The following is a 14,826-nucleotide window of genomic DNA, read 5'->3' on the forward strand; positions in this document are numbered from 1 at the left end:
TCAGTTTTTCAAGTCATTATGCCTTCATCGTCGAATCCTTCCATGGCCAAAACTGGCTTAAAAAAAAATAGTGCAGGAAGAAAATGTCGATCACCGACCCCCATCGAAATTGTCTCTGGTGTTTGGCCCATGACCATCGGGTCGACGAGTGCGGCTCCTGTCAGTCAATGACCAACAAGGGTCTGAAGGAACGTAGAGGAGAACTGGCGGTGTAGGAGGAATCCTCAAAGTCTTCTTCGAGAAAACTAAAGGAATCGAGGGAATCGGGTAGAACGTCTCGACATAGTTCGAGGAAATTGAGATTGAGAAGTCGTTCGAGGAAATCTTCCTCGTCTTCGTTGAAAAAACCTAAGAGACCACACTGATCTCCTCCTTCCTCCTCCTCGTCGGCTGACACAAGAGTCATCCCCTAGAATGCGGCCCAGACCCCCTCAAAAAAATTGTGTGGAGGCCATGGCCCTACTCACTCCAAAAGTGACAGAGGCAGGTCAAAGACCAGACGTGCGAGATCCGACGACAAGTCGTCAAGGGTGTCATCGGAGGATATTTCCCCCCCTCCTAATAAAAAATCAGACCTACCGGTGGATCAGAGGTTACAGCTGTCAAGATGGCGTCGGGAATCCACCCGCCATTGAAGTCCATGTCGAAGGTTACTTTGACACATCCTGCGAAGGCGCTCTCGAAGCCGACCTTGAAGATGACGTTGAAACCTCCCTCGACGGCATCAAAGCCTCCTTTGACGTTATCGAAGCCAGCGTTGATGACCTCGATGCCTTCAAAGCCGTTATCGAGGCCATCGATAATTCCGGCACCAAAATCGAAACCCTTGTCGAAGCCGAGACCGATGTACCAGCCACAACCTAGACAAGATTTTTTTAGATCAATGTCTTCCATTTTTGAGGAGCAATCCTCTGAAGAGGATGTTACTCCGGCTGGAGTAAAATTTGGGACTAGGGATGTCCCTGAAGAATTAGTAGACCCTAATTCTAAAATGGCTGATATATATGAATGCCTTCAAAAAGCCAGCGGCCTTGATACGTCCCCTGAGGTAGACTTTGATAGACTTTGATGAGATCCCTTCAATGGGCCCTCAGAACTCAATGGTCCCAATTTTCGGCGAATATGTCAGATCTTTTGCAGGTTCCGGCCATAGTGGATCAAGATCTGCTATGGTGGGCTTGCAAGGACAATAACCTGAAAGGAGAATCTTTTTGGCAACCATGGCCGGAGATAATAGTAGTGACGGACGCCTCACTCACTGGGTGGGGAGCCCGCACCAATGATCTTACAATCAGCGGTCGTTGGTCTCCATCGGAGTCCAAACTGCACATCAACCTTTTGGAGCTGAGGACAATCAGACTAGCTTTGAAAGCTTTCCTGCTCTCTGTACGGGGAAAGAATGTCCTGATAATGATGGACAACACAGTAGCCATGTACTTCTCCAGCATAGGGTCTAGCATGGATTCACATGCTCATGAATATTCCCCGTCGTCAGGCTGGGAATCCTCGGTAAAGAAAAAATCAGTATAATTTTCGTTTCTGATCTGTCTTTCTTAGTAGTAACCAATCACTGATCTCTGGGTCATACTGCCCCCAGCCAATGACTGCCCTCTCCCTAAGCCCCTCCTCTGGCAGCCATCCTCAGATTTTTACCGCACACTCAAGTGTTGGGAGTCCTCGTGTTTAGCTCTCGAGTTTTTTACTGCGTTTTCACGTTTTTTTCAGGAGATTTTCTCAATTTTTTGGTTTAATCGAGCCTCAAGCTCCACCGTTTCTACTTCCGATAACGGCGACCCGTTTCGGAATTCTTCTACGCCCCTCAAGGGTGAAGTTTTCGTCGAGTTTATACTTCTTGGAGGATTCCGTAAGATCTGCGACCTACCTCAACGGACATGGCCCAGGACAAGGGAAGCTCGACGCCCGGATCCAAGCTGTTCAGGTGCTGCCCTGGATGCGGATTACAGAACGTTTTCAAGGAGGACGAGCATTTGCGATGTCTGTACTGCCTTCATGAGGACAAGACGCATGTGGAGAAAGACTGCGTTCTGCAAGAACCTTTCGAAACGGACCAAACATCGTCGTTCCCGCCTCGCCGCCTGGCTGGAGAAGGGCACAGCAGGTGAAAAGGCGAAGAAGAAGTCTGAGCGGGCTTCCAAGTCCTGTGAGGGCGCCCCGGCGACGGGGGCCCAACAGAAGGCCAAGCACCGCGAGTCCGCGGGCACCGGGAGCGCCGAAAGGTCGGGCTCTTCGGTTGCCAAGCAGGGCGCTATTTCCCCAGCACGTTCGACTACGAGCCAGCACTCTGGTTCGGGGAAGAGGAAGTCCGAGAAACCGGGTAGGCCACTGGAGCGGACCCGGTCGATCTCGAAGGGGGAGCGAGGCGCTGACACCCCCCCAAGGCAAAGGCCCAGGAGGCACCTAAGGTGGTGAGGGCTTTGATCCACCCGGAAAAGGCCTCTACCGAAGTAGTCGCTGTGACCCTGGCGAAGCCGGCTGAGACTACACCTGTGGAAACGCCTGCCGAGCCCAGAGTATCCCTGCCACCGCGGAGGGATTCCTCTTTCCAGCCCATCGCTAAGACCCCCGTGAAGCCCCTGGCTGAAAAAGAGGGGGGGAGGGCCGGTGGCCATTACAGACTCGGAATCAGCCTCTGAGGAAGAACTGGTGGAAACCGAGAAGGGCCTCAACAAAAGGTCCATAGGCCTCAACGAGAGGTCCTTAGGCCTCAACGAGAGGTTCATAGGCCTCAACGAGAGGTTCGAGAAGGTTCGATCCCAGGGGGGGTCCCTGCTGACGTGATCGAAGATAGCAATGACGACGACGAACAGGGCCCAGTGGAGCGGCCATCCCGTCCGTCGCAGCCATTGCCCGAGCCCCAGGATAGCTCGGTGGCCATTTTGTTGGCAATCCAATCCTTATGCACCGAGATAAGGACGAGATTACCACGGACCCCGACGGAGGATCCAGAACCAGGCTCGTCGGGAAGCCCTCCGAACAAGCGGAGGAGAGTCCACCCCGCTCTGCCCTTCGTGCCTGTGAGACCGGTGGACCCCTCATCCCCCTCGCAGGACCCTAGAGAGGATACGGCGCCGGATACAGCGACGGAGACGGACGATGACGGCGGCAATGACACAGCAGACATCCCCCCGCCCCCGCGGGCGTCTCCAGCTGACGAAATTGGCTCTTTCCACGCCATGACAGCTCTGCCCTGAAGAACAGAACAAGGAGGGGTTTCTGTACCAACGACGAGAGGCCAAGAGGAAGACAATCCTCGCGGTGCCTTTACTCGACAACATCTGGGAGGAGGGACTTGCTGTCCTCAAGAACCCTTCCATGACACCAGCCAAGAGGGACAGGTACGGGAAGAAGTACCAAGTCCCCGATGCCGCTCCCTTGTGCCTCAGGGCCCAGCCCACGCCGGACTCTGTCTCGGCAGTGGCTAAGAAGAAGGCAGCGGGTGCGGCAGCTTCAACTTCCACTTCCCCGCCGGACAGCGAGAGCAAGAAGTTGGACTCTATGGGACGACGAGTCATCTCGTCGGCGGCGACGACGATTAAGGCAGCCTTAGCGATCGTGGCCCGCTACGACAGGGAGCTCTGGTTCAAGATAGCTCCCCTGCTAGACTTCCTGCCTGATGACAAAAGGGCAGAGGCCCTAGAAATTCTGCAGGATGGCGAGGTGGTGTCGGATCACGCCATACCGGTGGCAAGGGACATTGCCAATACCGGATTTCGCCAACTGGGCAACAGGGTTTGCCTCCGACGACGAGGATGGCTCAAGGCGACAGACTTTCGCCAGGACGTCCAGACCAGGGTGTTGGACATGCCGTTCGACGGCAACAACCTTTTTGGTAAGGCGGTGGATGAGTCCGACTCGGCCATCAAGACCGACTAAGGCCATCAAGACCGACTCGGAGACGGCCCGGGCCCTGGGAGTGCTTCAAAAGCGGTGGCCCTTTCGGAGCTCCGGAGGCAGACTTGGTGCCTCCAAAGGATCCAGCGGTGGCTCCTCCACTACCGCCAGGCGGCCCGCTCCTCTTCCCAGGAGGCCTACAGAGGTCGCGGCAAGCAAGGGGGTTCCCGCCGCCGTCGCCAAGGAGGCCAAGGCGGCAAGGCCGCCTCCAGGGTTGTCGGGCCCCCACCAAAGCACCACGGTGGGAGGCCAGCTGACGAAGTTCGTCAGCGTGTGGGAGTCCATCTCCACCGACCGTTGGGTGTTGGACACCCTGGCCAACGGGCACCCGCTGGAATTCCAAAAGAAGTGCCCTCGCATTCCTCCCGTGGCCAGGAAGCAGAATCACGTCCCTCAACTACTGTTGGAGATAAAGGCGATGCTCAAAGGTGCCATCGAGCTCGTCCCCAGAGGGCTCCGGGGCTCCAAGTGTAATCAAGGTACTTCTCGTCAAGAAGAAGACAGGCGGTTGGCGCCCCATCCTGGACCTGCGTCGCTTAAACAAGTACATCAAGGCGCAGAAATTCAGGATGGTCACCCTCCAGCACGTGCTGGGACAGCTGGAGGAAGGCGACTTCCTATCGTCTTTGGACCTGGAGGATGCTAACTTCCACATCCCTATTCTAAAAAGGCACAGGAAGTTCCTCAGGTTCGTGGTTCAGGGACACCACTACCAATTCGGGGCCCTACCGTTCGGATTAAAGTCGCACCCAGGGTTTTCACCAAGTGCCTGGCACCAGTGGCGGCGCAGCTGCGTCTGCAGGGGATCCCCGTTTACCCCTACCTGGACGACTGGCTAATCCGGGCAAAGACAAGGGACCTCGCCATCGAACACACGGTGAGGACCGTCCGGTTGCTCACGGAGCTGGGGTTCGCCATCAACTACCCCAAATCCCACCTGGTTCCATCGCAGATAGCACTGTTTCTGGGAGCGAAGCTCGATACAGTGGGGCAATTGGCCTCCCCTTCAGAGGAGAGGACCAAAACCATCCTGGGCAAGGGGGTGGCGCCTGCTAGCCACGGACGTGGCCAGGGTGAGGTCCATCAAGTCCCTCCTCGGGATGATGTCCTCATGCATCTATCTTGTACCCCTTTGCAGACTTCGGATGCATCCTCTACAGGAGTTTCTCGACGGCCGCTAGCTCCAAGAGAGGGGCTGTTTCGAGGACAGGATCCCTCTCGACGAGGAGTTCCGTCGGGCGATATTATGGTGGGGCATCCGTGCTCACCTCACGACAGGCACGGAATTTCAAATCCCGGCGTTTCAGGAGACGGTGACAACGGACGCCTCTCTGGAGGGTTGGTGGGCCCACACCGGAGACCTCCACGCAAGAGGCCTTTGGCTCCCGGAGGAGAGGTCCCTCCACATCAACATTCTGGAGCTCCGAGAAGTGTTCTGGGCTCTCAAGTCGTTCCTTCCGTCCCTCAAGGGCAAAGTGGTGAAGATCTTCATCGACAACACCACCACGATGTTCTATAAACGGAAGCAAGGAGGCACCAGATCCCCAGCCCTATCCAAGGAGGCCCAGGATCTGTGGCACTGGGCCGTCGCCCAGGGGATGTTTCTGGTTCCCTTCCACCTGGCAGGAATAAAAAACACCATCGCAGACTCACTCAGCAGGGAGCTGCGCTCGTGCCACGAGTGGGAACTGTGCCAGGACCAGTTGATCGACTCTTCCAACGATGGGGCAAACCCCAGATCGACCTGTTGGCGACGGCAACGAACTCCAAGTGCCAGAGGTTCGGCAGCAGGTTCCCACAGCAGAGGAACATGGGCGATGCTTTCTCGCTCCCTTGGGACGGCCTGTTTCTATACGCGTTCTCTCCGTTGCCGCTCCGCCTCATCAACCAGCTCAAGAAGTCCAGATGCAGGATGATCCTCGTCGCACCGGCGTGGCCGAGGCAGATCTGGTTCCCGGACCTTCTGGACTTGTCAACGTCCCCACCAGTCAAGCTGCCGGCGGACACGAATCTTCTCCCCAGAGAAGGAGGTGCCATTCTCCATCACGACCCACAGTCGCTGAACCTGCAGGCCTGGCTCCTGCAGCACTAGAGTTTGGAGGGTACGATATCCCAGCTGATTGCAGAGAGGTTCTTGCAAAGGCCAGGGCGTCCTCAACTCTCAAGTGTTACGGTCATAAATGGAAGAGGTTCTCTGTCTGGTGCCGTGCACAGAAGATTAACCCTCTGCGGATTACGGCCCCTCAAGTGCTGCCGTACCTACTGTCGCTGGCCAAAGCTGGACTGGCTCACGCCTCCATAAAAATACATCTGGCTGCCATCTCCCGATATACCAGGACTACGGGACGGGCGTCCTTGTGGTCTCATCGCCTGGTAAAGGAATTTATGAAAGGACTATCCCGATCATTCCTGCCGGTGAAGGCCCCTGCCCCGGCCTGGGAGCTTAATGTGGTACTGACCAGGCTCATGGGAGCCCCATTCGAGTCTATGCATTCGGCGCCTTTGAAGTTCCTGTCATGGAAGACAGCGTTCCTCGTGGCCATCACCTCTGCACGACGAGTGGGAGAGATTCAGGCCCTATCTTGCAAGCCTCCATACTTGACTTTTCATGACACGAGGGTAGTGCTGAGGACGCACCCCTCCTTCATGCCCAAGGTGCCGTCGGACTTCCACCTCAACGAGCCCTTGGTGTTACCAGTTTTCTTCCCGTCACCTTCGACGCCGGCCGAGAGGACTTTGCACTTGCTGGATGTAGCTAGAGCGCTGAAGTTCTACGTGGACCGCACGAAGAGTTTTCGGAAGACGTCACAACTGTTTGTGAACTTTGGGTCTGTGAATCAAGGGAAGGCTTTCTCGGAGGCTTCCATTTCCAGATGGCTCTCCGGCTGCATCATGCATTGTCACCGGTTGGCAAACCGACCGCTGCCCGGCCATCCGAGAGCCCATTCGACCAGAGCGATCGCTGCTACCATTGCGTTCCTGGCTGGGGTGCCCCTGCTGGACATCTGCAGGGCTGCTACGTGGAGGTCGACGCACACCTTCACAAGATTCTAATGCGTCGATCGGGACTCCAGGGAGGAGTCCAGGGTCGGCCAAGCAGTGCTGCGCAAACTGTTCGCTTAAGGTGAGCCTGGTGAGGAGGTAAGAGATGCTTAATGTTGAGTTTTTGTATTGCTTAATGTTGAGCCTGTTGCCACCTCCCGTGGTTGTGCATGTGTATACTGCTATGTATTCTTTTATTCATGAGCATGTGAATCCATGCCAGACCCCATGCTGGAGAAGGAACAAGTTACTTACCTGTAACTGTTGTTCTCCAGCATGGGTCTGGCATGGATTCACATGCAAACCCTCCCACCTACCCCTCTGCGGCTCTTCACTTGGTCATACTGCTACTTGGCGTGCTACCAAATCTGAGGATGGCTGCCAGAGGAGGGGCTTAGGGAGAGGGCAGTCATTGGCTGGGGGCAGTATGACCCAGAGATCAGTGATTGGTTACTACGAAGACAGATCAGAAACGAAACTGATACTGGTTTTTTCTTTACCGAGGATTCCCAGCCTGACGACGGGGAATATTCATGAGCATGTGAATCCATGCCAGACCCATGCTGGAGAACAACAGTTACAGGTAAGTAACTTGTTCCTACCTCAACAAGAGAGGAGGCGTAGGATCACTACCACTGTGCAGCTCTGGTTCTGGGCAATGCAAGAAGGAATCTCTGTCAGCAGTTCACCTAGCCGGAGAGCAGAACACGGCGGCGGACGCTTTGAGCAGGCAGATCAGTGTCTCACGAATGGGAACTAGCTCAGGAAGTCCTTCAAGAGATCTTCGCCCTTTGGGGAACCCCTCAAGTGGATCTGTTCGTGACCAGGGTCAACCGGAAGTGCGGTCAGTACTGCCCAAGAAGAGCTGTAGGAGACGCGTTCGTAGTGGACTGGTAGTTTCCACTACTGTACGCGTTTCCTCCAGTACCCAGGATTGCTCATGTAATCAGGAGGTTGAGAAAGTTCAGGAAAACCATGATCCTAATTGCCCCGGATTGGGCCAGGAGAACGTGGTACCTGGACCTTCTAGAAATGTCCATCTGCCCTCCAATACGTCTTCCACAAAGAGAGGATCTCCTCTCGCAAGAGGAAGGTCAGGTTCTCCATCCGGAGGTCACAACACTCAGCCTTCACGCTTGGCTTCTGAGAGGCAGAGATATAAGGATTGGGACCTCCCGGATGCCGTAATGGAGATTTTGCTTTCGGCCAGAAGACCAGCAACAAACTCCTTGTACTGTGCTGTTGGAACAAGTTCAGTAACTGGTGGAGGGACAAGAATGTGAATCCATTCCTATGTAATACTCCTATGGTACTCTCTTGCCTGTTACATTTGGCCAATTTGGAGTTCCAAGTTGGCACTATAAAGGGATACTTAGCAGCACTATCTATTTTCAAGCGCTCCTCAGAAGAGATATCCTATTTTAAAATGCCCTACGTTATTCAATTCCTGAAAGGGCTGAGAAATGTGTAAAATGTTTCCTTCTTGCGCCAGAAAGACCTACCATTTCATGGTTGGTAGTACCTTATAAGCCCTTTCTTCAAAGGAGGCGACTGGAGGCTGACGCCAGTCCCCGTGGGCGGTGGAAAAAAAATATGTTCCTTTTCGCACTGATCCTTTTGTGTAAGAGTTTGTTTGAATATGTGTCACTGTGAATCTCTGTAACTCCCCTACAGCTCACATTGACCCCTCTTGAGATAAACCTGGCTGCTCAACACACTACCAACCTGTGTAGTACAGACTTATACCAAAGGTTGGGTTCCTATTGCCAGGAGGTCAGGGTTGTTGTAGTGCACCCAAAGTGTAGTAGTTGAAATGCTCTTTTAATCTTACTTTCTATTTAAAGTACCACTGATTTCAAGTCTATGGAATAATGAAATATGCAAAGCGTGTGTCTATTGAAAGATACCTTGAGGGGAGTACAGATTTCCAGTTTTTCTAAATAACTTTTTAGCTCCACATCTACTGTTCAGTTTTTCCTTTCCCACTTCTCCTGAAACAAAACACTGCGAAAACTGGGTATGATCTACAGTGCTGACCTGCCCTTACAGCTTCAAGCAAACGTGGTGACCAGAGTGGCATGCTACAACCCATGGTATCTGCAAAAGGTTCCTGCCCACTATTTCCACGCATGATAGATAATGCTTCTTCTTGCATTAGTAATGGCCAACCTTGATGACTGCAGTGGCCTAAAGTCTAAATGCATACTCTCACTGTATGCCTGAAAGCCATGTGACCTGCTTGTCTGCACCCTTAAAAGGTATTCCAATATCTCAGTCATAAAATCACTGAAATTACTACCTGTCTAGGAGAACACAGATTTAAAGGCCTGCTTCCTGGTCCAGAAGCCTGTGCATTGGCGTCAAAGTCCTGCCTCCAAAACCCTGAGGGCCCCAGAGCAGATGCAACTTTTCGGGAGAAGGACCCTCCCAATTCTGTAACCGATTCCCTACACACTGCTTGTCCCCACCTCTCAGAATATGATGCTCTGACATTTCAAACCGCGATGAAGTCTGTTTTTTAAGCTCAATCAGCATTCTTTATTCAGTGAAATAAATTGTTTCCTCACCTATCCTACCTGCACAACCTATGTTTTGACTTCCTTTCCCTTGCCTGGTGGCATGGGTACTGTATACAGTACCCTAGCCTGGTGGCATGGGTACTGTATACATACAATACTACAAATATCCATGATAAAAAATAAAGCCTATGCGGTTATCTCTTGTATATTGATCCACATGTATGATTTCATAGCAAGTATAATGCATTTTTGTAATCAGAAAATGTTTTTATTGCTTCTTTTTCACAAAAGTAATATACCTCATTCGCAAGAATTTGCACTGGAGCAAGTCAGGAGATGCCTGTGAGCATCTCACATTTGCAGCTGCTAACTTTCTACCAGATTTCTGACACTGGACAAATCGTCTGAAGGCTAGCTGCTGGCCCAACTTTCAGTTTCACAGTTAAACAGGAAGTCCTTGTATGTGGACCTTTCTGCACAGTTTCTTAAAGCGGTACCATTTGTGCTTAAAAGAGGTGTCTGGTACCTTTTTTACTAGGTAAGAAAATACACTGTGCAATTTTGGTCCATTTGAGCTAATGAAATGAATGTTTTCATTTAGTTTACCACTCTGGATATGTTCTAGTAACCATTTCTAATCTGCTTTACGTCTACCAGGGGCTTTAAGACCGCTGTTCAGCTCCCACATTGGAAGTAGTGCTTTCCTGCATAAAGCTTAAAAAACTGTTTCTATTGAAGGTTCTCTATAAAACGCACAATTACATACTAGTGCCACCTGGTTTCGCACCACATTCAGAGCACACCTGTTAGGGTTTGCCATCTTTATAGTTGCTCCTTATACTACAAGTGCACCTAGTTACACTTACACAATTCTTTTGAGTGTGCATTGCTTGAAATGTAAATGGGGGAAAACTTTCATTTTAAGGTAATGGTTTGTTCGCGAAAAAAGGAATTTGGGGATCCAGGGTATTTATCTTCACCAAAGCAAAGAAGGCTGGGATTGTTATAAGCCATCACATTTTTTCTTGCTGAGATTATCCCAGAATTAAGACCAAGAAATTGGCAACCAGCTAAGTCCTATTCATTTGCACAGTACCCATTTTGGTGCTTCTCTATAGATTTTCCATGTTTTTATTAGTTTTGCCACGATTGTTAGGATAGTTTTGGGGATGCTCTTAAAATACTTTTGGTTTTATAAGTATAATCAGCATTGTTTCATGCCTCTCCTGCAATGTACTAACTGTTCTGGGACGTTGGACCTCATACATTTTGGAATTACCACCAGATTCTGAGTGCAAGTAAGGGCACTCCCCATAGGACTCCATGGGGAGAGTTGCTGGTATTACGTGCACCAGTGACAGTAATGACTGCAATTGTTGCTGGTGGGGTGCCGGAATTACTTCAACTCTGAGTTGGAGGTAATTCCGGCCACTCCACCAGCAGACCTGGAGTTGGCCGGTGCAGTAACGTTCCAGTAAACAGAATTACCAGCACGTTCATACTGCACCCACCAACTCCTAATGAGGCCCATTGCGTCAGCTCTGTACTTATGTAAGAAAAGTGAATGTTCTCTGGGTATTCTGTTATGTTTACTCCTGTTATGTGACACTGAACTCTTAAGATGCAAACAGTTTCAATAATTTTATTTTTATTTGGTTTTCTTTTCAACAGCAATAATCATTGGTCCGGATGGCCATCCACTGACTGTTTATCCTTGTATGATCTGTGGAAAGAAGTTTAAATCTCGAGGTTTTTTAAAGAGGCATATGAAAAACCACCCGGAGTATCTCACCAAAAAAAAGTACCGCTGTACCGATTGCGATTACACTACAAACAAAAAGGCAAGTTTACATAACCACCTGGAGAGCCACAAGTTGACCATCAAATCTGAAAAGTCCATAGAGTGTGACGAGTGTGGGAAAGAATTCTCTCATGCTGGTGCTTTATTCACACATCAGATGGTGCACAGGGACAAGGCAGCCACTAAAATGAACAGATGCAAGTTCTGCGACTATGAAACAGCAGAGCAAGGACTGCTTAGTCGTCATTTATTAGCTGTCCACAGCAAGAACTTTCCCCATATATGTGTGGAGTGTGGCAAAGGCTTCCGCCACCCTTCGGAACTCAAAAAACACATGCGCATCCACACAGGCGAAAAGCCTTACCAGTGCCAGCATTGCGATTACAGGTCGGCAGACTCTTCCAATCTGAAAACTCATGTGAAAACTAGACACAGCAAGGAGCTACCTTTCAAATGTGACATTTGTTTTCAGACTTTTAGTGATACCAAAGACATGGAGGATCACATACTTGTACACCAAGACAGTAAATTACATCCATGTTTGCACTGCGATCACAAAAGCGCAAACACCAGTGACTTGAAACGGCACATCATTTCAGTGCACACAAAGGATTACCCACATAACTGTGAAATGTGCGACAAGGGCTTTCACCGTCCATCGGAACTGAAAAAACATATGTCCGCTCACAAAGGTAAAAAAATGCATCAGTGCAGACATTGTGACTTCAAAATTGCTGATCCATTTGTTCTCAGTCGCCACATTCTGTCTGTTCACACCAAGGAAATTCCATTTAGGTGCAAGAAGTGTAGAAAAGGCTTCAAGCACCAACACGAACTAAAAAAACACATGAAAATACATACCGGCAGAAAGGTTTACCAGTGTGACCACTGTGAGTATAGCACTACAGATGCCTCTGGCTTCAAACGACATGTTATTTCCATTCACACAAAAGACTACCCTCACCGTTGTGACTACTGTAAGAAAGGTTTTCGGCGACCATCAGAGAAAAACCAGCATATTATAAGACATCACAACAAAGATGCTGGAACACCTTGAGTTTTCTCCCCACAGACTTTTTTAACGACCGAAATATCTTATAAAGGATGAGGCAAAGTGAGAAATTATTTTAAAGCAAATCAACAAAATGAAAACAAGAAATACTGTGCATTTCAATTCATTGCTGAAATAAACGTGGATAATTGATTAAGTTAAACTTTTTAATTCAAATTCTGTCAAACATGTCTTTGAATTCCACTTCAGTTTGTTTAATAGATGAGGAAAAGATGGCAACAATATGTAAAACAAATGAGCGTATGCCTCATATTCAATTTTCCAAATATGTTTTTAACTGCAATATTTGTCTACCTTCCAGTTCCAATTTCCAATTGTACATTTAAATTAGCTGTCATTAATAAAATGTCTAAAAAATCTCATTGATTGAAGATTATGGGCGTTCTACATTATTTCGAAGTGCAGTAAACCCCAAACCACCAATATTCATACAGTAACAGTTTTTCTTTCTGTAGAAATATTCTTTTCAATTTGATTCCAGATTACTTTTTGCCTTGAAAGGTGTTAAGGGCATGCTTTTGCTAGGATTTCAATTTTCTTAGGTCTTTATGGTAGTTAAACGTTCTCAGTAGTTCTCCTACTTTTCTTGAATGTTGCAAACATTCTTTTGTATTTTTGTTGTCTCCGATACCTGTAGCTACAGACATGGCTTGGAAGATGGTTAGTTTGCAGGGGGTATACATTGCATGTGTAAGTATTTTCTCCAAATGGTAATACATGCAAGTCACCAAAAAGTGTTTCAAATGCATGAACACCAGTGACTTTTTGCACCAATGAATAAATAGTCTAGTACTGCATACTATTGAAAATGTTAAATGTGTTCTTTGATTTATGACAGAATTCACACTGGGTCATATAGGGTAGTCAGAATGAACATTAGTTTCAACAGGAGACTATAGGGTCACAATTGCCTTATGTTCTTGTAGTAATGGCATACACATTGAAATAACTTTTAAATACATTGTTTCACCTATGACCTAACATCCTACCAAAGTGAATTCCAGCGTATAAATCACCCTTTAGTGACAAAAGCCTCACCATTTAACCATGACCAACAGTTATTACTGCTGATTCCCCAAATCGAAACCTATTAAGTTAAACTTCTGTTGCCTTCTAATTATGTCTTGTCAATTACCAAAACCAACAGTTTAAATCATAGGTCAATCAATTAAATTGGTCATATCCATGAAATTAAACAAATCCCGACACAGGTTGGATTATGTTATGTTTACTTGCCCCATCACCAGTAAAGCCCCTGGTCCCATTCACCCATGGGAAAATCCCATGTTAGTTTGACACTCTTAAATGTTGCTCAGGGCTGTTCTACTGAGCATGCCCTGCTTTGACCTGCAAGGCCAGATTGTATTCAACTTTAATTGTTTTTGCTGTTTAACTGGGGGGGGGGAATAAAATCCCTATATATTAAAATGTAAAATATTCACATTGCTCCTTGAACAAAATACACCTTAAGAAAATAGGAAGCGAGTTGGCAGTCTGGAAATGGCTTTGGGTACAGTAATTTATGGCTGGATGTAACTCTTTCCTGTAAAGGTGGTCTGTCTCTGTAGATCTACACTAGACATCACAGAGGAAGTAGCCCTGGATGCTCTCTATAAAGATTCCATAAGAATGACCTTGTGGTCATGAGGCAGGCTTCTTTATAACCTTCGCCGGTCACTTGGAACTTAGTGTCTTTTAAAATAAGGTTCTGATATCAAACAGTGATGTTACTTCCCAAAATCATTTGTCAGAGGAAGACGGTGGCTAACCTTTGATACTTTGACGTTCCGGTTCCATTTTATTGGGAACTGTGATAGCAGAGAGCCAATATCTGGTGTGGCTGCCTTGCATCTGTTGGTGCTCTTCATATAAAGAAAGGCAATACACCAATGTCCAGCTGTATCACAGCTTGCCAGTTAAGTACACTTGCTCCTGGCTTTAAGAGAACTTTGTGAGATTCAAGTTAAATTGGCAATCCCATCCTTTGTAGTTTTCCCCAAGTAAAGGGCATTCTACAACAGGTAGGGAGGTGTAGGAAAACAATTTTCAAGAGCACCCTAATCGATTGAATCCAGTTAGCAGTGAGGGGGGGGGGCTAAAGCAATGTCTGGGGGGGATGGGCTGTCTGTGATGAGTGAGCTGATTTGCCAAAACGTGCAGTGGCTTTAATTGATTTGCAGATTATTAATCCTGCTTTGGTCTTGAGAAAAAATGTGTTTGAGGCTTCTCACACTTCTATGCTTGCTAAACAAAAACATTAGCTCTTGTTAAGTGATGGGCAGTGCAAAGCTACAAAATGTTCATGTTTGATTAAAATAAGGGCTTGTGGAATAGCTGCACACTGATGTACCTGCTGGCATTGGATTATCAATAGATGAACATGCTAAGAATGGCTACAGTGACAGGGGGAGACTCTTGCAACCGTTTGTACATTTTCTTTTAGTTTAGTCTATTAACATAAGTGGTAGCCCGTTCATTTA

General features: G+C 48.6%; 1 protein-coding gene across 5 annotated transcripts in view; it reads left to right on the top strand.

The window, feature by feature from the left end:
• Window positions 1-12,722, top strand: part of ZFX (zinc finger protein X-linked) — a 318,074-nt gene extending 305,352 nt beyond the window's left edge. For 3 of the 5 annotated variants that reach the window (XM_069637285.1, XM_069637286.1, XM_069637288.1), the window contains one exon: window positions 11,145-12,722. In XM_069637285.1, coding sequence (XP_069493386.1) covers window positions 11,145-12,331 — 1,187 coding nt within the window. In that variant the 3' untranslated portion in view covers window positions 12,332-12,722. The remainder of the gene's footprint in view (window positions 1-11,144) is intronic. The other 2 variants (XM_069637287.1, XM_069637289.1) reach the window with 1 other exon arrangement.
• The last annotated feature ends 2,104 nt before the right edge of the window (window positions 12,723-14,826 follow it).

The sequence above is a fragment of the Ambystoma mexicanum genome, chromosome 7p (assembly GCF_040938575.1).
Source record: "Ambystoma mexicanum isolate Mex_15411 chromosome 7p, UKY_AmexF1_1, whole genome shotgun sequence".
NCBI classification, from domain to species: domain Eukaryota; kingdom Metazoa; phylum Chordata; class Amphibia; order Caudata; family Ambystomatidae; genus Ambystoma; species Ambystoma mexicanum.